This window comes from Cryptomeria japonica, chromosome 8 (assembly GCF_030272615.1).
Source record: "Cryptomeria japonica chromosome 8, Sugi_1.0, whole genome shotgun sequence".
NCBI lineage: Eukaryota > Viridiplantae > Streptophyta > Pinopsida > Cupressales > Cupressaceae > Cryptomeria > Cryptomeria japonica.
In genome coordinates this window covers 739,025,282-739,051,227 of record NC_081412.1, presented here as the reverse complement: position 1 = coordinate 739,051,227, position 25,946 = coordinate 739,025,282, and the positions used below count along the sequence as shown (strand labels likewise).

Here is a 25,946-nt window from a genome sequence, read left to right as displayed (position 1 = left end):
TGTATGTAAATCTCTATTTAAGGAGTCTTTAATCTCCTTGTATAATATCGATTTACCATTTCACGGTATCAGAGTAGAGGTTGAAATTTTGGCGAATTTTTGGATTATTAAATTTGTGGTCAATTCCTACAAAAATTGTGAAATTTTTTTTTTTTTAAATTTTAAAATAAAAAATGTGGGTCTGCTCTGAAAAAAATAAAAGTATTTTTCAAGTGAAATTCAAGGGTTTTCTGTGTAACTCGCAACTTGAAAATTGTGGATTTCTTAAGGCGAGATATTTTTTACTAGTAATTGTGAAGGGTTTCAGGTGAAAAATCACAGGAAATTTGTGTCAGATTGTTTTTAAGGAAATCACGTGAATTTTCAAAGCATTTTTTTCTCTGCTTTTCACCACGATTCTTCTTTACACCCTGGCATTCTTTTTTCTTGTGATACGGGCTCCTAAAAATCACGTCAACTCATAGCCGTGTTTTTTTTTTCAAGCTGCGTACTTGTGCACGATATCGTGGTTTTTTCTGCTTGCAATGGCTATGATTTTTTAATCAAACCATGGTGTCTTCTGCTACGCAACAGCATTGCAAGGCTGACTCTAAGGAAAATTATGAGGGATTGCAACAAGGGTTTTTGAGCCAAATTTTAGAGCAACGTTTTCTTTGAAGACTTTTTGTTTATAAATCGTTGGTTCTTTTCATCTACGACAGATATGGTATTTTCATTGTGTTTTTGGGCAACCTAGAGTTTCAACATGCAACCTAAGGTTTGTTGCAACTAGAGTTCCTGGTTTCTGAGTTTCCTGAGTATTGTGCTTTGACATCTTTTTGATAAAACTGTGGCTTCTTATCAAATTGTGGTTTTTTGAAGCTGACCTGTGGTTCTGATTTTTAATTGAATTTTTTTATAAAATCAAGGGTATTAATTTTTTGAATAATGCTAGGGATTTGTGCCAGCTGATCGTCAAGGGTTTGCTAATTTTTTTTAATAGAAAAACTGAAGTTTTGAAATTTTTTTATCTCATTTTTCAAACCATTAGAAAATGGGAGGGATGGCGTATGCATTTATGGCCAAAAGACCAAATCATCTGCGTGGTGCATTGATTCTAGAGATTTGCATCATTTCACACACAAAAGAGATTGGTTCACGAAGTACAAGGCTTGCTTCAATTCTGTGATCTTTGGAGAAGGTGAAAACAATACAATTGTCGGCAAGGGCAACATTCAGTTTACATTTGGTAGGAGAAATTTCATATTTCTCAATGTCTACTATGTTTCAAGCATGGAGCTCAATCTGTTGTCCGTAAGTCAGATTATCCAACACTGTCCAAAGTTGGATGTCATCTTCAATGCACACAAGTGCAGCATTCTTGATAAAGTGTCCAAAAAGACAATTGTTATTGGCCTTGAAGATCATAAATTATATAGACTAGTTGACACCGGACATTCTCCAAAGCATGCAATGGTTGCGCAAAGTTCTTCCATCAGTTCTCTTTGGCATCAACGGTATGGGCATCTCAACCTATCCTATATCTCTCAGTTGGCTCGGAAAAATCTGGTAAACGGTTTACCTAAGATTCAGCTACATCCACATGCTGCATGTGGAGTTTGCCAAGCAAGGAAGCAACATCACACTCCTTTCTCAAACAGAGATGCTTCGAGAGTATCGAAGGTCTTGTTGCTGGTTCATGCAGATGTTTGTGGAATAGTGAAAGATGCACAGTCACTGATGCTAGGTATTTTCTTTTGTTTGTTGATGATTTCAGTAGGAAAATGTGGGTGTTTTTCCTAAAAGCACAATCAGATGTGTTTAATAAATTCCAGATGTTTAAAGCATTAGTTGAAAAAGTGTTGGGACATCAAATCATAACACTTGGGTTAAATAATGGGGGTGAATTCTGTTCCAACGAATTCACCACCTTTTGTGCTAACCACAATATTAAGCATCAGCTTACCACACCTTATACCCCTGGCCAGAATGGTGTTGTTTAGCGAAGGAACTGTACCATCACTGAAATAGCCTATTGTATGCTGAAGAACATAAGTGTTCTTAACAAGTTTTGGGCTGAGGTAGTGTGTACTGCAGTGTATCTTCTAAATCGTTCTCCCACACACGTCGTCAAGAAGATGACTCCCAAGGAAGCATTGTCTACGAGGAAACCAAAAATCATCCACCTCTACGTTTTTGGTTCGATAGCATAAGTTTGGGTTCCAGATGCAAAGAGGACCAAACTGGAAAAGTCAAAAGTTGATGCTTACAGGCTACAGTGACAATCATAAATCTTATGAGCCGATTGATGTAGGCATTGATCATCTCACTTTCAATAGAGATGTTGTCTTTGAAGAAGAAGGTGGGTCCTTTCAGCTCTCTTCTCCCATCCAACATCCTAAAGATCAACCTCTACAAGCTAAAGATTTGGGTGTGAGGCTTCCATTAGCTCCACTTACAGGGAGGGATTCTGATGATTATGAACTTGTGGAATCTCCAAGGCACAACCCTATTTTAGCAAATTTCCCTCAGGATAACCTGGATCAGCATCCAAATGACTTCATTCCAGGCAACCCAAATCATGGTGATCATCCTGATTTGGAAGAACATGGTTCTACTCTCCAACCTAAGTGGTGGGAAAAGCTCATTGATGATGTTCGAGATAGTGAACTTGTTGAGGGTATATCATCTAGAGGCATGAGCAAAAAGATTTATGTGAACTTTTCTCTTATGGCAAACCTTCATAATGTTTATGAGCCTTAGGATTATTTAGAGGAAAGAGATAAACCTGAATGGAAGAAGGCTATAAAAGTTGAACATCATAGTCTTTAGAAAAACAACACTTGGGTTCTATCTGATCTTCCATCAGGGAAGAAACCCATTGGTTGCAAATGGGTCTACAAAGTGAAATACAAAGCTAATGGAACTCTAGATAAGTAACAAAGCTTGATTGGTGGCTAAAGGACTCTCGCAAAGAGAGGGCTTTGACTATGAGGAGACCTTTGCTCCTACAGCAAAGATGAGCACCATTTGGCTTGTCCTAGTCATTGCAACATAGTTTGGCTGGAAGGTCCATTAAATGGACCTCAAGAGTGCCTTCATCAATGTTGATTTGGAGGAAGAGGTCTACATGATGCAGCCTCAAGGTTTCAAGGTTGCATGCAGACTGGTGAAGGCTCTTTATGGCCTAAAGCAAGCCCTCAAAGCATGGTACATCAAGATTGACAAATATTTGGATGTGCAAGGCTTTCAAATAAGTCTTTCAAATCCCAACTTATATGTCAAGAGCATCGGTGGAGACATCATTCTTCTTGTCATCTATGTGGATGATATCATGATTACTAGTAGTAGGGCACATTTGCTTGAATAGATCAAACTGAATTTGTGTTAGCCTTTTGGTATGACCAATTTGGATCATCTACATTGTCTCCATGTAGAGGTTTGGCAAATAGGTGGCAATATTTTCAACTCTTTGTCGACGTATGCCAAGAGTCTGCAGGACAAGTGCATGATGCAAGACTGCAACGTCTCATCTACACCTATGGAAAAGGGGCTGAAACTATTAGCCAAATCAAACTCGCTAATGGTCAATGAGTCAGCATTCAAGCAACTTGTTGGTAGCCTCATATATCTCACAATCACTAGATCTAAGTTACGTCATGATGCAGAGGCAAGGGGCCTCTACAACACAACATTAGGACTACTCATTTGGACACATCTACTAGTCTCCACCATGGGCCACTTAAGGGCTTGAGTCTTTACATATAGATCTTGGACAGGGGAAAGGCTTGACCAAGGCTTACCCTATGTCTTGAGAAACAATGTGGCATTCTCATTTGTTGACATGCAACACCAAATTCCCAATCTTTAGAACTGCAATGTTTTGACTTGATAAGTATGAGGTTTCAATCCTTGAGCAATGTGGCAACACCATTAATGACTCTCTAACCCAATGCTGGTCTAGGAACACTCCCGACTCACAATCACATACCCTTAGGAAGGCTTCAAAGTATCTCCAAACAAGAACAACTATTACTGATCACAGTTTTACCTAAGACTGTCAACACTGTCCCAATAGGACAGTCATGAACATTGGCCCAAGGACTTGTTGTTTGCACCAATCCTTATTAGGATTGAGTCAATATGACCCTTACACACCCTTGCCCAAAACTTTCCAACCTTATGGGGTCCAAATCACTCATCAACCTTCACAAACTTGGCCTTCTATTCATCTTAGGCCTGATACATGATGATATCAGGCACACAGTCCATTATATGCACGTGCCAACCAAATCTTCCAGTCCTGCAAGCATGGCATATGAAAATACATACAATGATCTATCACTCCACCAATTTCTAGCATTTTCTACCAGTGGAAGAATTATACATTTTTAAGTCACTGGTTCCAGACCAGTTTTATAAAAATGACAATAACATTCAAAATACACAATGGATTTACATGAAACCAAACGCAAAATAAACTACATTCAAGTGCCAAACAACTCCAAGTGATCTCAGACCATTATGAGTTCCATACAATCCGTACAGAATGAAAAAACAGAGCAGAATGTTAAAATTGCTGGAATTTCAAGTTTTTTTAATTCAAAATTCTTGTCTTGTACACAAAACCAACCCCTCATTTGAGTTGGAGCCTCAAATATATAGTTGTGCCATCCAATTATGCTGTCCATGTTGATGTTATAGCAGCAGGAGATATCTTTCTCCTGACTGCTGTCGCAACTTTTATTAACATTTTGTTTATTTCCTTATAATCGCTGTGTTAATTCTGCGATTTCTTTATCTGCTAATCTAATTGTTTTTCCTACGTATATATTGGTTAGTATTAATTTCCTTAACAAATATATCAGTTAGTTCATCTCATTATCGGGGAATGTTGATGATTGTCTATCTGGTTAGTTTATCTTTATCGCACCCCTACTAGTTTAGCTCACCCCTCTAATGGCTAATCTCACATACCCACAATACCTTTGGGTTTGTTGGTTTATCCGTGGTCTGAAAAATTGCTTTTTACTGGTTAAAATGGGATGCTCCATAGCAAAGCCACCTACCCCCTTTCCTCATTACATTTACCTTGCCTTCAAAAAATTTATTAAAGAGGACTGCATTTGGTTGACTTCTTGTGATAAGAGGGCATAGACCCTTGATATTTTAACCAGAGATTTAACCTCATTGCAGTCCTGTTCTATTTTCAAGGAATACTGATATAATGGAGATTAAAGAGAGGATGATGTCATATCCCTCAATTTTCTGATAAAGAAATATTAATATGTATTTCAGATGAAATATTCAATGATTATTAATTGCTACATATATTAAATATTATAATAACAATGTTAGCTTTTATTATTTTATTGGTTAATATGCATAATGTTTTTCAACTACTCTATAAACTAATACGTATACCAATCATAATATAATCAGTAAGGAATATAATGGAAGTAATAGAGGGTGGAGACTCTTCAAGAAGTCACCGCCGCTGAAGGAGTGCCTCCTTGGGGCATGAATTCCCATGAATGCAAAGATAAATAGCTTCCCCCATCAATTAAAAGAAGGTAAGAGAAAACGAAAGGGAAAAAGAATAGCACAGGATAGATTTGTATCGCGTACAACCCTCGACCACCCTCTGGTACGAATTCTATTTATAAACTGACTTGTCCCTGACGGGATTTCTCTATCATCAATACTTGTCTATGTTGTAATTATGATATCATTTTACATTTATATTTGATTTCCATAAGTGAAAATATTCTGCACAATGGTATAAGGTCCCTGTACAAATATATTCTGCAGTAATCGTATTTACTTCTGTGGCAATCGATTCAGTCTGTAAATCACTGTTACATACAATTAATCCGCCATGGTCCTAATGATATTCATTCAGTAATCAGTAAAATCTGTGACTGTTAAGGAATGATAATAAACTGAAATAATAACAGTTAACTGAGCAATGATATGAAATGTAATAATAATTGGATATTGACAAATAAAATTGGTTATTGACAACTAACTGGTGAAATAACCAGAGTACTTAGACATAACATGATTCTATTCATAAATAACCTAAACAACTATATTAATGAGAAGTATGGGAACTGTTACATAAGACACCCTACGTGATCGTAATGAATAGGGGAACTGTTACATAAGACACCCTATATGATCATAATGGATAGGGGAACTGTTATATAAGACACCCTATATGATCATAATAAATTGGGGAACTATTGTATAAGACACCCTACATGATCATGCTTGAATAGTAAATCAAGACACCCTATCAACCTTGCATAATAGTACACAGTGATGAGGTTGTCTCAATCATAGGATTATGTCCCTATTCCTGATTCTGTTACATGCATCTCTTTATGCTTTACTCAGTCATTTCTATACATAGTCATTTATATGGTTACTTCTTAATGTAATTTGCAGTATCTTTCTGACCTTGTTTTTGCAGATTGACTTCAGCAGAAGCTAAGGTACTTTCCTAAACCCTTAAACTAGGAACTGGAAACAGTAATCAAAGTATTTTAAGACACTTTATAAATAGGGTACATTACAAATACAGATGATAAGTTTCAATCTCCTGTGATGTACATGTATTTTTAAATGCTGTGCAAACTATGAGTTGTTGGGAACGAAAATTTTATGAATGATGCAATTAAATTTGATACACACACGTGTGTGTGTGTGTGTGTGTGTGCGCATAGCTGTGTGTGTATCTGCATGTCAAGTGTTACATTCTTAGTGTTGGAAAGTGGGGATATCAGTTGATTACATTATCCACCTTTCCTTGGTATGCATTGGATACCTTCTACTGGATAAGTACTAGTTCGAAAGGATCTTGGGGATGAATATGTGTACGTGTGCATAGCTGTGTGTGTATCCGCATGTCGAGTGTTACATTCTTAGTGTTGGAAAGTGGGGATATCAGTTGATTACATCTATCCACCTTTCCTTGGTATGCATTGGATACCTTCTACTGGATAAGTACTAGTTCGAAAGGATCTTGGGGATGAATAGACCACCTTGTCTCTCACAACATACCAATGCCAAAAATTCATAGGATATCCATAGATAATGTATATCCTAGGTTTTTAGGTTTGACTTATTCTGAATAGTGAGTTGTGAGTCTCTTTTCCTAGTTATAGAGATAAGTTTGGTACAAGATCTAACTTCTAAGGCAAGATCACACAATCGAAGTAAAGGTTTCTACAGCATGTTCCTCTCCTTCCGAGATTACCGCCGATTGGTAAATCCTATGACCCACATAAGATAATCTTATCGATGTTCCATCTTGACAACAATCAAAAAGCATGCTATGGCTGTAGAATGTTTAAGCTGTACCACAAAGTTAGCTGCCTTCTGCTAGTGGCATGTAGTTCATAAAGCCAATGGCATGCAGGAAATGATGCCACATGCTATTCTTAAGGTTGGGATGGTTTTTGCAAGTGGCATGCAGGTGGTGGATGTCATTTTCTCACTTAGTTGTCATATGGATTGCAGTGAGATGGGAGTTCTAAAGAAGAATAGGTAATTATGATATTGGGCTATTTGTAGAGATAGGAAACCTTCTTATAGGTCAATGGTTATTAGGTATTACCACATGCACAGTATGTTGGCATAATTGACATGTCTCAACGGGCCACAAAATTTGCTTGGATGGGGTGGATAGGGACTTATATCTACTTGGTTGCAATCACATGGCATCTAGCCCACACCATTGGGATGCAAAGATGAAGGAACAAACTTAAAATCCAGCAATGTATTGTACTCATGAAAGCTGATCCAATGTATCATTATGTCTTACAAAATATGCATGTCACAAGAATATCTAAATTTGTATTGCTCCACTAACAAGGGGTTACCTTGGGAAAATACTTGAATTTATTGGCTTCTCGTCTTGCTAAATATGTGGGTGCGTTAAACTCGGGACTTTCCTCTTTGTTGTTTAGTTTATTTCTCACTACTATTGCTGAGACAGTAGTATCACAGGGTATCACATAAAAAAAAATCTTGTAATCTGGGAGAGCTATTACATTAATCTAGGAGGCTTATTACAATATAAAGCTAGCAAAGCCATGTATATTCAGAAAACTTATAGCCCAAAAGATGAAATATCCTTCTAAAACATTATGAAGTTTTATCACCAAAAAAATGATTCCACTTCTTATTCTGTATTGACTGAAGTATCTGTTTGGGATTAAGTTTTTCTTAAAAATCATAAAACAGCACAAAGAAAATGCTGTCCCAAGCTATGCATATTCTTACACTTGCAACTCTAGACAGGAACATAGACTTATAGACTGCTACGAATCTATATCATAAAACTGATGAATCAATTTGTATTCTACACCAATTTAGTGGTCTAATTTAGATAACTTTTGCATATAACAATCTAAAATCTGCACAAATACTTGCTGCCAAAGAAAATTAAATAATATTAAGCATCAATCATATTTCAAGAAAGGATTATTCAAAAAGTACTCAAATTGCATGTCAGGCATACCTCAGTAAGCTCAGAGAGATGACGAGACCGGAATTCATTGATTGATTGTGCAATCTCTGAAGCAGGCAGCTTGGCCTATGAACAAAAACATATCCAAGTAGAAATGAGGAGCAAATCTTAAACAAAAAAGTCCAAAGTAAGCTAAGACTGACTCAGTGCAACTCATAACAAAACCAAAATCCTTTCTGATGCAATTTATATCTCAATTTTTAAAAATTGAGAATTAAAACAATATATCAATCTGCAAGTGGATCAAGTAAAAAACTGCACGAAACTAATTCATTTGCCCTCAAGTTTCCAGACTGTATTAAGCACATACAATTTACTATTGTCAAATTTGCTAAACAATGTTTTAAGAAAATTTTCATAGATGTGCCTGAGCTCTCAACACCTGTCATCAAAAAAGAAGATATGGTTGATAACGACCTAGAAAGGAGGAAAAGGCTGATCCTATAATGCATCTAGTGAAGGAATGACATCCCCATCAACCACAGAAAAAGAGCTGATAAAAGATTTGACAATGACCATCCAAGAGTGACCAATGGATGCCGTTGGGCAATTTTACAGGGCAAAAAAAATGTCTCTTGATAACTTCCTAGCCGCCATGACTGATGTTCTTGCAGCAATTAACAGGAAGCTAGGAATAATGTGTGCAAAAGAAAGAGATAAAGGTGAATGAGCCAGTACAAGAATTGATAATGAGAATAAAAAAATGGGATGGGTGGTGTATCTAGTTAGGTGCTTCTAGGGAGCACAAAGAATGTCTCCCAAAAACTCTCTTAACATACATGGTCTATATTCCTCTAGGAATAGAGATAAAGTTAGTAATTTGAGTTCATTTCAGTCTCCAAGAATGTGAGCAAGGAGAGTTACCAAAACCACTATACTGAGGAATGGATCTACAATTGCCAACAATAGAAAACGATGAACACCAAACCCCTATAACTACTCACAATGAAGGCATAATCTCCCTAATCTATCACCACCTGCATAGGTAACACCTATCACAAGCAACCACTTTAATAAGTTGAAATAATGTGCTAATTTACCTACAAGTCACTAAAGTCCCTCAGAAACCTTGATTTCTGAAGAAGATTGCTTCTCAAATGTAAAGGGCCAAGCACCTATTGTTTGGGACAGCATAACTGTTGCCGGGAATAATCATTATGTTATGTTGTCATATTATGTTTATGTTGTCGTTGGTAATAATGAGTTACGGCGGTCAGTTAGTTAGCCGACGGGTAGGTAGTTGGAGTCGCGACGGTTGTGTCGTACCCCTTCGGGTATTATATATTGTGTACCTTTTCTTCGAAGTATGATCATGTTAGTCGTGTCAGATGTAATGTTATAAGCACTTATTGTACATGGACTGTGGAATTAATACAGAGGCTGGTTATTTAATATATTTCCATTATGTTCTGTGCATTTACTTTCTGCATTTAACCGTTTACCCGAGAGGGCAAACATTTGGAGTCGTTGCCTAGACGAACTCGGGAACGGAAGACACGGATGGCGCACGGACACAACGGGCCTACCCGTCGGTGAGATTGACCTAGAGGCCGACGACGCGCAAAGGGAACAATCATCGTGGGACGCAGAGCATGATGGCAAGAGGCGAAGGGGAAATTGAACCTTGTAATAATCCCGACACACTACTGATATAAATTGTGGCCGAAAGGTTGCTGTGTATGGAAGTGAATTATGCCCAATAGACTAAATAAGGATAAAAATAAAAAGATACAGAGTGACGAATGGGAAGTGGCACAAACTGCATTGAATCTCAGACAGCAGATAGAACGAAGGCGTAGGCTAAGGCAGCTTGCCGAGGGATGACCGGCTGAGGGGTTGCCCAAAGGGAACCCAGGAGGTGTCACGGAGGTTGCGGAGGCAGGGATAGACGGAGAGAACTACACTATCTACACTATTGTAGGGCTGCCAGAAGGAGTCACGGAGGGTGCCGAAGGAGAACTCTACAGTTCGCCAGAATACCACCGTAGGGTAAGAAGCTGCGAAGAGTTGGTGGAACAAACAAGACGAAGTCTAAACCTGATCGATGCTACCAGAGACTTGCTAAAGAATTTGTCCATTTCAGAGGACAACCGGAGGGAGACAACCAACCGGAGGGAGATACCGAAAGGTGACGGTATGACCGAAGGTGCCGAGGGAGCACAAGGGTACCGTATGGGAGGCAATTTGTTTGGATCAGTGTCAACAACTTTTTCCGGAGGACCAACGAGTGGAGGTTCAGTTGCAGGAGGCGGAGGATCGCCAGGTACAAGCACACAAGGAATTAGAGGAGCGAGACCCAGCGGAGGGATGGCGAGTAAACAAAAATTGCCAAAGTTCACAGGGGAGGGCAAGGAAGACCCCTTACGGCACTGTCGTACATGTTAAACCATTTGGTCCGCCAACGGAGTAACAGACTAGGATGACTGGGTACAGCAGTTCCCAGCCACGTTACGAGGAGTTGCCATAGATTGGTACTTCGATGTGGACAAGCAAAAAGTGGCCACGTGGGCCAATCTACAGAAGGAATTCACGGGGGAGTTTCGGTTGCTCTGTGATGACAATGAAATTGTAACGGAGATATACAGTACCAAACAAGGTACCAGGGAGACAGTACGGGCATACAGTCGGAGGCTGAAAGAACTCTTGGGTAAAATGGAAAGCCAACCCACAGATGGATTGAAGAAACGATGGTTCGTTGAAGGGTTGAAATCCTCCCTATGGAGGAAGATGAAAATTGTACCCCCGATGTCATATGACGACGCTTATAATAGGGCGATGGACCTGGAGAGCGAACACAAAACATCAAAGAAGAAGAAAAGTAATAAATCCTCATCCGAGGACGATGACTCTTCACAGGAAAGCAGCAGCGACAATGAGGCTGGCAAACGGGTGCAAGCGCTCCAGAAAGACATGGAGCGAATGAGAAAGGAATTCAAAATAATGAGAAGCACTGGTCGGAACGAAGGGGACATATGGTGCACTGAGTGCAAAGAGGAAGGGCACACAAAGGGTACTTGCCAAAAGAAGGTATTCTGCGAGATTTGCCAAGTGATGGGACACTCAACCAAGGAGTGCCCAGACAACATGAAAACCCGAAATACGCAAATGAAACAGGTGTTGTTCACGGAGCAGGCCACAACATCCGCACCAGCGGGTACCGGCCAACATACTAACACAACGGCATCATCTGGAGGATACCGGGACAACAGACGCGGTAGCGGAAGGAATAGCAACAATAACAATAACGGAAGCCGTATCCAGTATGACGCCAAGCGCCGGCCAATTATCCAATGTAGGGCCTGTAATCAGTGGGGGCACTTCGCCCGTGATTGCACGAAGGAAGCCACCCCTCAGCACCTCTGTCGTTGGTGTGGGCCAGGCGACCATGAGGACGCTAATTGCCCGCAGGCAGGGGTTAATCTCCTCAACATTGAGAAGGTTGAGAAGACTGGTGAGAAAGAAGTACTGGCGATCACCCGCGCCTAGACGAAAAAAGCCACTTATCCCGACCCCCGTACGGAGGAGAGATTATGGGAGGCAAAGGCCAATATTGAACGTGAGATGACGACCGAACGACGGGACAACAAGGTGGCGAGTACATCATCCCGTACGGAAGCGGAAAATAACATCATTGGGCAAACCTTGCAGATAGAGGTGCCGATAAAGGTAAAAGACCTTCTAGACTCTATGCCACAATTGAGGACTGCCATCCTCACCAATGTGCAAAGCACCGCATTATCGAGTGCACCATAGGCAGGGGTTCCCACCACCGCATTATCGAGTGCACCACAGGCAGGGGTTCCCACCACCGCATTATCGAGTGCACCACAGGTAGGGGTTCCCACCACCGCATCGTCGAGTGCACCACAGGTAGGGGTTCCCGCCACCGCATCGTCGAGTGCACCACAGGTAGGGGTTCCCGCCACCGCTTCGAAGAGTACACCACAAGTGGAGGTTTCGGTCAGCCCTTTGACTGACCCGATGTTACTAGCCGTGAGCAGTGGTAGACACCCAGCTGTGGTAGAAATGGGTATCCGTGGGACCATTCTGAAGGACACCATTGTGGACGGTGGATCTGGGGTGAATGTACTACCAGAAGAAACATGGAAGTGGTTGGGGAAGCCCACCCTGTGGCCACCTACATTCAACCTGGTGGGAGTGGACCAACACGGCATTACGCCACTCGGCTTGTCGATGTCCCAACAAGTGACGGTTGGTACGCAACCATTCTTGTTAGATTTCGTGGTTATTCCCTCTAAGAAGAAAGGCTATGACGCCATCCTGTGGAGAGCGTGGTTGATCAACGCGAGGGTAAACCACAACTGGAAGAAAAATACCCTTTCCATGGAGAAGGGAGGGCGGAAATATACCATTGACCTACACACCCAAGATGTTAGCGAAGAGCTCGCCTCTTCCGACTCGGACTCAGAGGACTCTAATAAAGGGGAAGGGGGTCCCGATGAAAGCAAGGGCAAGAACGCGATGGAGCCGAACAGTGAAGGGGTGCTCGAATTGGAGGGATGTTCTGAAGATGAGGTATGCTCACTTAACGGGCTCTTCCACTGGCAAATGGAGGATTACGAAATGTTCCAAAGCTACAGGCTCGAAGTAGAGGAACCAGAGCAACCAACAGAGGTGTACCTGCCGGAATACAAAGAATACTTGAAGGGAGATGCCCCAAACCCTGGCGACGTAGATAATCCGAAGAGTGTTGGCAACCATTGGAACCCTGTGTGGAAGACCGCAGTCTTCAAAATCTTTATTATTCTTCTTCTTCTTATGTACGAGAAGGAGACCGTGGTCCCTATAGAATTTGTGGTTCCAAGTCTTCAGATGGACATTGAAAATAGACTTGCCACCAACAGGCCCAAATTGAAACCCTACCACGTGAAGCGTGTTGGCGGCATTATTTGTACACGGGAATAACATTAGTGAATAACATCAGTTAATTATGTGTAATTGTTTTGGTTAGTTGGCAACCGAGGGGTGGAAGTTGCGGTGCGACAGTTGGCGCTCGCACCCCCTCGGTACCCTTTTATACTTCGGAATGTAACTTGTAAAACACACTTATTATGAATAGAACATCTGTTACACTTGTCTGATTTTACGGCATTATTCTGTGTTATGTCCTTTATGTTTTAAGTTATTCACCCGAGAGGGCAAACATTTGGCGTCGTTGCCTACACGAACTCGGGAACAGAAGACACGGATGGTGCACAGACACAATGGGCCTACCCGTTGGTGAGGTAAACCTGGAGGCCGACGACGCCCGAACAGAACTGTACACAGGGGAGGACGCGGCAACGCGAGAGTTTTCAATTTTGCTCCAGGTGGCCATTCAGACATACGTTCGACGAGAAGCAGCGGAGGCAGAAATCCCACCAAGTGCCATGTGGACAGCGCTAGAGGTTAGCCCAGCAGTGAACCGGTAAATGAACCACCTCCCCCGGTTGCTTGCACGGGCATCGCTGGCACAACAGGCCCGCCTGGAGGAGATTGCCCAGGAAGAGCGACGACAACAAATCCTGCAACGATACGAAGAGAACAACCGACAGGACACGGAAAGAGATGGCGATAGGCCAGGAGGGAATTGAAATGTGAACCTCTTATTTTCAAATAAAAGTGTCATTGACACGAGTTGTACTTAAGCAGATGAATTAATAAAGACCTGTTTTGATTTAAAGAAGTGAGAGTTAAGGAGATGTGTTACAATTAATGCCAAACTTGTTGAATAAAGATAGAAATAGAAAACCGGAAACGAACGAGTGGGAGACCGCGCAGAGGGCTTTGATTCTGGAGCAGCAAGTAGAACGTAGACGGAGGCTGAGGCAACTTGCCGAAGGACGACCTGCCGAAGGGGGGCCCGAGGGGAACCAAGGAGGTGTCATGGAAGGTGCAGAGGCCGACGGAAATTTCTACCCGTCGCCAGATCATCGTAGGACGCGGAGCCACGAAGAATTTCTAGAAGAAACAAGGTTAAGGCGAAATCTAGTCGAGGAGACGCGGGATCAATTTAGGAACTTATCCCTCACACCACGGAGTGAAGATCACCGACGGGAGGCAGGAGTAGGAGCGTGTCCGAACGAAGGGGAGGGCAACAGTACGGGTGTAGGTGCCACACGTGACAGGCAAAACACCGTACCTCCAGGACACACCACCAACACTACCGGAGGTAGCAACGCAGGGCCACAGACACAGACACAACCGCCTCCAGGAAGACGACCAGGGATGGCGAGCAAACAAAAGTTACCAAAGTTCACAGGGGACGGCAAGGAAGACCCCTTACGGCACTGCCGTACATGTGAGACCATTTGGTCTGCCAACGGAGTAACAGACCACGATGACTGGGTACAGCAGTTCCCAGCCACGTTACGAGGAGTCGCCATAGATTGGTACTCCGATATAGATAAGCAAAAAGTGGCCACATGGGCTACCCTACAGAAGGAATTCACAGAGGAGTTCCGGTTGCTTCATGATGACAACGAAATTGTGACAGAGATATATAGTACCAAGCAAGGTACTAAGGAGACAGTACGGGCATACAGTCGGAGGCTGAAAGAACTCTTGGGTAAAATGGAGAGCCAGCCGGCTGAGGGTTTAAAAAAATGATGGTTCGTGGAAGGATTGAAATCCTCCCTACGGAAAAAAATGAAGATTATACCTCCGACGTCATATGACGACGCCTATAACAGGGCAATGGATCTGGAAAGCGAGTACAAAACATCAAGAAAGAAGAAAAGTAATAGATATTCATCTGACGATGACGAAGATTCTGACGGAGAGAGCAGTAGCAGTAGCGGATCGGGTAAAAAGGTACACGCGCTCCAGAAGGACATGGAACGAATGCTGAGAGAATTCAAGGCCATGAAAGGGAGTACAAGTAAGATGGAAGAAACTGAAGTATGGTGTACAGACTGCAGGAGTGATGGACACACAAAGGGTACTTGCCCGAAGAAGGCATTCTGTGAGATTTGCCAAATGATGGGGCACTCCACCAAGGAGTGCCCATACAATATGAAAACCCGAAGCCCGAACCAGGTGTTGTTCACAGAGCAGGCCACAACATCCGCACCAGCGGGTACGGGCCAACAAACTAACACAACGGCATCATCTGGAGGATACCGGGATAATAGACGCGGCGGCGGCGGAAGAAACAATAACAATAACAACAACAAAAACCGGATCCAGTACGATGCCAAGGGCCGGCCGATGATTCAATGTAGGGCCTGCAATTAGTGGGGACACTTCGCCCGCAATTGTACGAAGGAAGCCAACACTCAACATCTCTGCCGATGGTGCGGGCCAGACGACCACGAGGACGCAAATTGCCCGAAGCCTGGTGTACACCCTCTAAACATAGAACCTACGAAGGCAGAAGTATTGGCAATCACAAGGGCGCAGGCTAAAAAGACTGCCTACCCAAATCCCCACACAGAGATTGAGAGAGTACGGGAGGCCAGAGACGAGATCACGAAGGAGATGGCCGCACAAGGACAAAACAGTCACCAGACAGCGAGTCCACCACGGACGAAGGGAGAAGAGGAAATCTTACGGCAGATCTTGCAAGTAGAGGTACCGGTGAAAATTCAAGACCTCCTGGAGAGTATGCCGCAGCTAAAAATGGCTATTCTAAACTCTGTACCCCCACAAGTAACAACGGAGGAGGTCGTGCGCCCTACAACCAACTCCGCGTTTAGGGAGGTCACGAACCCCGCGGTCGACCCCATGCTGTCGGTAGTCAACAGCAGACGCCACCCGACGGTGGTAGAAATGGGTATACTAGGGACGACCCTAACAGACACGATTGTGGACGGAGGGTCAGGAGTAAATGTACTCCCAGAAGCGACATGGAAAAAGTTGGGAAAGCCTACGTTGTGGCCCCCTACGTTCAACCTACTAGGGGCAGACCAACATGGGATTAAACCCATTGGTACCCTCATGGGCCAGCAGGTGATGGTCGGCACGCAGCCATTCGTGCTGGACTTTGTGGTAATCCCCTTAAAGCAGAAAGGATATGACGCCATCCTGGGGCGGGGGTGGCTCATTGCAGCGAAAGCGAACCATAACTGGAAGAGGAATACCCTTTCTTTGGAAAACGTCGGGAGGAAGTACGTAATCGATCTCCGTACGCAGATGGTGAGCGAGGAGTTAGCCTCTTCCTCCAACTCGGAATCTGAGGGACACCAGTTAGCGGAGGGTGGCAATAGATGCCGCATGGAGCCCAATGATGAAGGGGTGTTAGAATTAGAGGCATGCTCAAGGGACGATGGGGACTCCTTGAATGGCCTCTTCCATTGGCAAATGGGAGATTATGAACTATTTACACCCTCGTGCAACATATTGAGCATCGAAGAAGCACCAGATATATTTCCTCCAGAGTATGGCGAGTATAAGGAGGGGGAGGCAGCAGTGAATGAGGCGCCGGCACACCAATTTCCAGAAGGGGAGCCTATTAAGTATCAGGAAGCCACGTTAAAGGAAATGAATCTCGAGGAGACAAGTGACCCCAAGATCATCTTGGTCGGAGATGATTGGAATCCAATGTTGAAGGCCGCAGCCTTCAAAATTTTCCTGGAATACAAGGATGTCTTTGCATGGACATACAAGGACTTGAAGGGCGTGCCCCTAGAGTTATGTGTGCACCGAATAACATTAGTACCAGGAGCCCAGCCAGTGAGGAAGCGGCCGTACCGAATGAACAAAAATTATGCTGTACGGGTGAACGACGAGATTGAGCGGATGTTGGAAGCGGGCATAATCTTCAAAGTGCAGACAAGCGAATGGGTGTCCCCCATTGTGATTTCCCTCAAGAAAGAGGCCAATCAAATCCGGATCTGTGTAGATTTTCGATGCCTAAACGCTGTCACCGTTAAAGACCCGTTTCCCATACCCTTCACAGACAGCATCTTGGAGGAAGTAGCTAGACACGAAATCTATTCCTTCATGGATGGGTTCTCTGGTTACAACCAGATATCCATCGCGGAGGAAGATAAGCTGAAAACAACCTTCGTGGTGGAGGACAGTGTGTACGCATACAACCGAATGCCCTTCGGTCTATGCAATGCGCCTGCCACCTTTCAGCGCATCATCCTGCACATCTTCGAAAGGATGTCAGTGGGGAACTTCAAAGCATTCCTGGATGATTGGTCTATTTACAGTAAACAGGACATCCACTTAAAAACTCTGGGAGAGTGCTTAGAAAGGTGTCGGAGGGCACGATTGGCCCTCAACCCGAAGAAATGTAGATTCATGGTACCACAAGGGAGATTGCTGGGACACATTGTGTGTAAAGAAGGATTGAAAACGGACCCGGACAAGATTCGGGTAATAGTAGAAATGGAGCCTCCGACGGACGTCACGGGGGTAAAGTCCTTCCTTGGTCATGTGGGGTACTACAGGAGGTTTATCAAGAACTTCGCGGAGGTGTCCCACCCGTTGGATCAATTGACAAGGAAAGGGGAACCATACAGTTGGGCAGAGCCATAGAGCAAGGCCTTCGAAGAGCTGAAGACAAGGTTGATGGCAGCGCCCATACTGGCATACCCGACCTGGGATAAGGAATTCCACTTTCACGTAGATGCCTCAAACTACGCCATTGGGGCGACATTAGCCCAAGTAGGACACGGGCTGGACCACCCAGTTTATTTTGCCCGCAGATTGCTCTCGAAGGCGGAGAAAAACTATAGTACCACAGAACACGAAGCACTCGGTATGGTCTATGCAGTACAGAAATTCCGTCATTACCTCCTGGCCACACCATTCACATTTTACGTAGACCACCAGGCACTCATATATTTAGTGAACAAGCCCATTATCCAGGGGAGGATAAGTCGTTGGCTATTGCTACTACAGGAGTTCACATTTTTAATTGTGGTGAGACCAGGGCGAAGCCATGTCATAGCCGACCAGCTGTCGCGGATTAAGTCGGGGGAACCTCCAAAGGGAGTAAATGATGATTTCCCGGATGCACACTTGTTCCAAATAGCCGTGCTCCCTTCGTGGTACAAGAAGATTGGAGAGTACCTATTGACGTCCCGATTTCCGGGAGGTATGCCTCCAGGGGAACGAAGAAAACTCGCATTAAGGAGCAGGACTTTTTCGCTCATCAACAGGTTACTTTACAAGATGGGGCCGGACCAGATATTAAGGTGTTGTGTCATGGAGGAAGAAGTCTCGAGTGTACTAAGGGAGGCACACGAAGGGCCCGCAGGTGGACACATGGGTCCAGACACCACAGCCCGAAAGGTGCTTCTCGCAGGACTATGGTGGCCAACGGTATATCACGATGCCAAGGAGTGGGTCGTGAGGTGTGACACTTGCCAGCGAGTGGGCAAACCTCTGAAGCGGGACTTCATGCCCCTCAACCCGTCGCATGCACAAGAACTCTTTGAGCGATGGGGACTCGACTTTGTAGGTCCTCTTAAGGCCAGTCGCGCACGACAGTGCCGATACATTATAGTTGCGACAGAATACTTGACCAAGTGGGTGGAGGCAAGGGCCCTCCAGGATAATTCGGCAGTAAGCACAGCGAAGTTTATTTATGAACAGATCATTACGCAATACGGTATACCTATTCAGTTGACCAGTGACCGGGGAGGCCACTTCGTGAACCATGTCATACACAAGTTGACATCAGACTTCAAGATTTTTCACTCATTCTCAAGTCTGTACTACCCACGTGCCAATGGCCAGGCGGAGGCCACAAATAAAATAATAATGTCGGTGATATATAAGTCTTGCGAAGTGGAGAAGGATGATTGGGAGGAGCGCCTGCCGTCAGTACTTTGGGCATACCGAACGACCTACAAAGTAACTACTGGACAGACTCCTTTCCAGCTGATGTATGGACAAGAAGCCGTGGTGCCAGTTGAATTCATGGTACCGAGTCTGCGGATTGCCATCGATAATCGCCTTGGCGACATGGAAAGCCTGAGGGAGAGGCTATACGCGTTGAACAAATTGGACGAGCGAAGGATGATGGCTCAGTGGGCGACAGAAACAGCCCAGCAAAGACGGAAGGTGTGGCACAACAAGCACCTCCGGCGAATGAATTTTACTCCCGGACAGCTGGTGTTAAAATTCAACGAGAGGAATGAAATTAAACCGGGGAAATTCAAAGTCAGATGGTTAGGGCCCTTCCGGATACGTGAGGTCAACACGAACGGGGCAATAAAGTTATGGACGCTGGATGGGAAGGAGATACCAGACGCGGTCAACAGGTCGAAACTGAAAATCTATCACGAACGGAGGGAACCGGGAACCCCCAGTTAGTCAGCCGCTCCAAAAAATTAGAAAATTTGAAAAAAAAAATATATATATATATATATACGAAAATTTGAAAAAAGTATATATAAAAGAAAAATTCGAAAAAAAAAATATATATATATATATGAATAAATAAAAAATAGAAAAAAAAAAAAAAAAGAAAAGAAAAAATGACCACCGTACGGTGGACACGGAGGTGGCACCACCGAAGGTGGCACCACCGAAGGTGGCACCACCGAAGGTGGCACCACCGAAGGTGGCACCACCGAAGGTGGCACCACCGAAGGTGGCACCACCGAAGGTGGCACCACCGAAGGTGGCACCACCGATGGTGGAAGCCACCGACGGTGGGAGCCACCGTGCGGTGGAAGCCACCGAAGCCCGTGTAAATAAAAAGGCCGCCCAACCGAACGAAGGAAACAAACCACACGCCGAGGGAAGAAAGAAACGCCGCGCGAAGGAAAGGAAGAGACCACGCGAAGGAAAAAAGGAACCCCGCACCACCACGCAACGCCGCACGAAGGGAAAGGGAGGAGACCCCGCGCAGCGCACGAAGGGAACAAGGTGGTAAACGCCGCACACCACCAAAGGCCGCAAAACACATAAAAGGCCACGCAAGATTGAAACACGGCACACCGAGGGAGACACCATGCCGAAGGGAAAAGGAAAGCTGACGCTGGCCAACACAGAAAACGGGAGGAGTGTCGTGCGTTTTTTGCTGGAGGTAGTTACCACCGCACGGCCACACCAAGTCCGCACAATTCCACGCAGCCACAGCAAGGGTTTTGAGCAGCAGCCACAAAGGGAAGAATAAGAGCCACAGGTAGACCAGCCGCACGGCGGCAGCCAAAAAGAGAGGGTCGTTACGAAGGGTGGATTTTTCTAAACAAATCAGTTACGAGGAGATCGATGGATTCAGCCGGGAAGAGGAGTTGGAAGAAACAGCTGCACGCTTCTTCCAGCAGCAGCCAGAAGAATAAAGGTAGCAATATCAGGATTTTAGCTTCAGGAGTGCATGTTGCAGGCGGCACCATGGATGCCAGCGCTCGGCAAAAACAAAAACAGAAAACACCACAGGTTGCCGCAAGTGCGAAAAACACAGTGACGCCACAGAATATTACATTCGAGGGCCTGAATGGATTGGAATGCCGCAAATGGTGGCAGGATACCCCCGATAATGACCTAGTAAAGCAAAACCTCCGGAAGGCACAGGTAGAGTGGGCTATCCGGATGCTCGTGTTCCCTATCTGGGAGTACGAGGGTGCCCTACGCTTCATGGTGGACACCTTCGACAGACATACATGCACCAGCACATTTGAATACCTCTGGAGGGATGTCACTATATCCTTCAAAGCGAGGGATTTCACGAGGGTATTCGGCATTCCGAGCAGCCAGGGCAAGAAAATAGACCTGAAGGCCAAGAAGATGACACAGGAGGAGAAGGAGCGGTGGATTAAATTAGTCTCCCGGAATTTGACCACAGCGGAGTTGGACAGCGTGGTTAGAGCCACGAAGAGACGGGAATCCGCAAGACTTTTGTTGCGGAGGGCCACTAGAGGTGCATCATGGATGTTATCAAGAGCAGATTGACAGGGTCGGGCAGGGCGTCGAACATTGCCCTCCCTCAGATTATGCTGATGAATGGGCTGATGAATGGCATCGTGTATGACTGGGCAGCGTTACTGGCAGAGCGTATGTATGAGTTTTTGACGCTCCAGCATCGCACATTCTACATGCCTCATTATGCTATAGGGTTATTCCTGGAGGCCACGCAGGAAGTAGTGCCAGAGGATGAGTTGGAGGTACGGCCACAGGGACCGTTGGCAGCAGGAGAGCCTCCAATAATGTATTGGAGGCACTTGGACATTGGGCACTCTTCTGCGAAGCGGAAACGGGCGGTGGATACGGCCTCGGCCTCAGAGGAGCCTGACAGCGGGAGGGAGTCCAACAACACGGAGGATTCGGAGGAGGAAGATGAGGAGGACGATAGCAGTCAGGCAACGGAGGAGCCTATACGCGTTCGGTTTGCCCCACCTTTGTTACCGATGGGCACGACTGTGCCAGCATCTGGAGTAGGCGGCACTTGTATTCCGGCCTTTGGGCAGAGCCATACGCCTGTTACAGTGGGTCCCCTCCAGCACGAGCAGCAGGGAGCACCGTCGGGCCCAGCCACAACGGCACTTACCGAGGACATGGCAGAGTCAGGGACGGAGGAGTCACCGCACCGGGTAGTGGTCGAGCAGGGGCCAACGGAGGTGGAGGCTACCGAGCCTCCCGTGCGGTTGGAGGTCGTGGGTGGTGACGCCGTGGTGACTGTTTCTGCTTCGTTGTTGGAGGAGCCGACCACAGCGACCCCTCCTCCAGTCACAGAGATGCGTGCTGACCTCGAGGCTATGCAGAGCTAGCTCACACAGCGGTTTCAGATGACACTGGCACAGCCGAAGGGAGCTGTTGTATTTTCACCGCGTCGAGAGACGGGAGCGGAGGTAGTCCACTTGGATGACTCGTCAGGGGAGGCACATGGACTCACCGTTGGGCACGAGGCAGGGGAGGTCGCCTCTGGGCAGGCACCAGGAGATGGTGCACCTTCGGTGGCGGAGGCGGTACCTTCGCAGCAGGCTACAGTAGTGACCGTTCCACCAAGGATTTCCCAGTCTTCGACACAGGTGGGAGAGGATGTTGAGACTTATCTCGCGGACATGGCTGATATGGTTACGAGGGGTCGGCGGGTGGTGGCCGCGGCCCAGACGCAAGCATTGCAGCAGGTGGTGGTGGAGCTAGAGCAGGTCCTACAGTTTATGCGGGTGGACTGCCCGACAACCTTCGCTACCTGCTTTGAGTCCCAGGGGTGGCCGACTACGGAGACAGTGGAGATGCTCCAGGCCTGGAGGCTGCGTCAGCCCGTGGTGGAGAGTCGGGTGACGGCAGTTGTCCGCGAGATCAAGCAGGTCTATCGGGATGCCTATTATACATTGAGGCGCACACAGCAGGAGTCTGCAGTCAGGAAGGCTTCCCGAGTAGCGTTGGAGAGCGAGGTGGCCAGTCAGCAGGCCTCATGGGCAGCCGAGAGGGCGCAGTTGTTGGCACAGCTAGAGGCGGCCCGCACAGAGACGGCTGAGATCCGGACAGTGAAGGCGGAGGTAGAGACTCGCCTGGCAGCCGAGCAGACACGGTTGGCCTGCGCGACGGCGGCAGTGGATACCAAGGAGGAGTTATTGGAGGCAGCACACATGGTGAAGACAGCTCTAGAGAAGGTCCTCGTGGCGGAACGGGATGTGGCTGCACGCACTCAGCAGGTGTACGAGCTTCGTTCCCGCTTGGCAGCCCAGACACCGCCATCTCACACTTCTACTTCAGGGACGCTTTCTCAGCCTCCTCCCTAGTCTTTCCGATATCTTGTATAGGTTGCATTATCTCCATTTTTGTAAGTCGCCTGGAGACGACTTTTCTTTTTGGGGGGGATGATGTTGGCGGCATTATTTGTACACGGGAATAACATTAGTGAATAACATCAGTTAATTATGTGTAATTGTTTTGGTTAGTTGGCAACCGAGGAGTGGAAGTTGCGGTGCGACGGTTGGCGCTTGCACCCCCTCGGTACCCTTTTATACTTCGGAATGTAACTTGTAAAACACACTTATTATGAATAGAACATCTGTTACACTTGTTTGATTTTACGGCATTATTCTGCGTTATGTCCTTTATGTTTTAAGTTACTCACCCGAGAGGGCAAACAAAGCGCGCAGGGAACTTGAGAGGCCGGACGGACACCCAAGAGGATGGAAGGGGACTCGAGAGGCACAGGACCACAGCAAGCGACTCTCGGGCGAGGAAAACCGAGAAGGATGAAGGGCAATCCCAGAGATAGGGGACCCGAGCAGATGACTCTCTAAGACAACTAAATTAGGAGATGAGAAACAAAAAAAAAAAAAAAAAAAACGTACGGTCGTATGACAAGCAACCGTACGGTCAAAAATTTATTTTAAAAAATGAAAAAACAGTACGGTCGTACGACAGCGACCGTACGGTCAAAAAAATTATATTAAAAAAAAAAGGAACGGACCACCGTACGGCGGTGGTAACACCGACGGCGATCACCGTGCGGTGGTAACACCGTACGGTGGATGCCATCATAAGGTGGTCAACCGCACAGTCGCACACGCCGCACACAAAGCCGCACAGAGCCGCACAGCTGCTCCGTCATCATGGTCCACCGTACGGTGGAGGGGTGTAGGCCGCACGGGAAGGTGGCCGCACGATCGGAGGTGCCAGTGCTGTTGTTGACGGTACAGGGAGGTTGTATGGTCGGGGTGCCATCGGGGACATTACAGTACCAACAAAAAAAAAAAAAAAGAGACGACCACCAGATTTAAAATGATTCGCTGGAGTTTGAAGCCTGGACACTGGAAATTCAGAGTGGAAAAGAAGGGTTTTTGGCATCTTAAAATATCACAGAAATGCTGTGCCCCAGGACCCCGCGGGGGCGCTGCCCCTCGACCCCGCTGGGGCGCTGCCCTAGACCCCGCAAGGGGCGTTGCCCCCAGACCCCCAGTTTATTTTTGAGCTATAGAATACCACGGGAAGTGTTGTGGTTGTCCGTACTGTGAGAAAGAAGCCTCCAGCTAAGCATTGGCGAGGTAGCCATAAGCCGTAGAGGGAGACAAATTTGGAGGTTGGGAACAAACAGAGTTTGAGGGAAGGCATTGCAGGTCCGCGCAGTTGTATGACACCAGGGAGTTATTCAGTTCAGTTTTTAGCCTTTGGGGAGTGTGATGGAGGATTTGAGGTGTCTCCTAGCCTTTGTGCCAGCGGGTTGTGGCCACCTCCAGGCAGGATAGGTACGCTTTGAGGAACTCGAAGTATGTCTCGACTGGACGTGAGGTTGCCTTGGTGGATGCACAGAGGGCTCGGGAGGAGTTGACCACTAGGTTGGAGGCAATAGTCACGTGAGACTTAGTTCAGCGTACCCAAGAGTTGGATGCCGGGAGAGCAACACGGGTGGCTATCGAGGACAAATTGGCTAGGGAGACAGTATCATTTGAGTAGCAGTTGGTGGAAGCTGAGACTGAAAAACGTGTTTTGCAGACAAGTTTGGGTTAGGCACAGGAGGACTGTGATGGCAAAGGAAGCAATATTGGTGAAATCCGCACTTGAGCATCGGATGGTAGCAGAAAAGGGTTTTCAGGCGAGGACGCAGGAAGTGTATAAGATCCGGGCCCAACCGGCGTCAGTAGTTTCTACCGTTCATCTCTATTTTGTATTAAGTCGTCGGAGTCGACTTCTTTTCTTGGGGGGGATGATGTTGTCGGGAATAATCATTATGTTATGTTGTCATATTATGTTTATGTTGTCGTTGGTAATAATGAGTTACGGCGGCCAGTTAGTTAGCCGACGGGTAGGTAGTTGGAGTCGCGACGGTTGTGTCGCACCCCTTCGGGTATTATATATTGTGTACCTTTTCTTCGAAGTATGATCATGTTAGTCGTGTCAGATGTAATGTTATAAGCACTTATTGTACATGAACTGTGGAATTAATACAGAGGCTGGTTATTTAATATATTTCCATTATGTTCTGTGCATTTACTTTCTGCATTTAACCGTTTACCCGAGAGGGCAAACAATAACAAGGTAGTGTGCAATACTCTTTAGTCTATGTACAAGCAACAATATCTCTCTAAAATCTCATTTTAAATGGAAGATCTGTAAATAAAGTCCTTTGCTCGACATCCTAAGGAGTACAAAGAAAAGAAAAATCCTACTCTCTTGATGATAGTGTAGCAGCAGAAATTGTGACTAATTGCAGAAATCAGAAATCACCAAGTTTGCCAATTTTTCCCCCCATTAAATCATGTTTGTTAGTAAAATCATTGACCTGCAATTTTCAATGAATGTTTGGCATATAAACACATTAAAAGTGAGAAAAAACAGGGAAAAATCACCTGCTGTTACCCTCTTGATTTGCCCTCTTTTGGCCTACAACTAATAATATACATAGTCATTGATGTCAAATGTATGCCCTTGAGTTTCATATCTTGTAATTCATCAATCAGCTGTTTGGCCGTGTGTATGACAAGTTATTGGTCAGCTGCTTCATCGAACTAACTTGCCATATTGTCAATGTATGTCCAAGAGTTTTTGTTTCGTGGCATATGCAGTTAGAATATTC

At 45.5% G+C, this 25,946-nt stretch overlaps 1 protein-coding gene across 4 annotated transcripts in view; it reads right to left on the bottom strand.

The window, feature by feature from the left end:
• The window catches only part of LOC131061451 (K(+) efflux antiporter 2, chloroplastic), a 211,011-nt gene that overhangs the window by 23,522 nt on the left and 161,543 nt on the right, over positions 1–25,946 (bottom strand). For all 4 annotated transcript variants that reach the window (XM_057995147.2, XM_057995145.2, XM_057995148.2 and 1 more), the window contains one exon: positions 8,507–8,581. In XM_057995147.2, the coding sequence (XP_057851130.2) occupies positions 8,507–8,581 (75 nt within the window). The remainder of the gene's footprint in view (positions 1–8,506; positions 8,582–25,946) is intronic.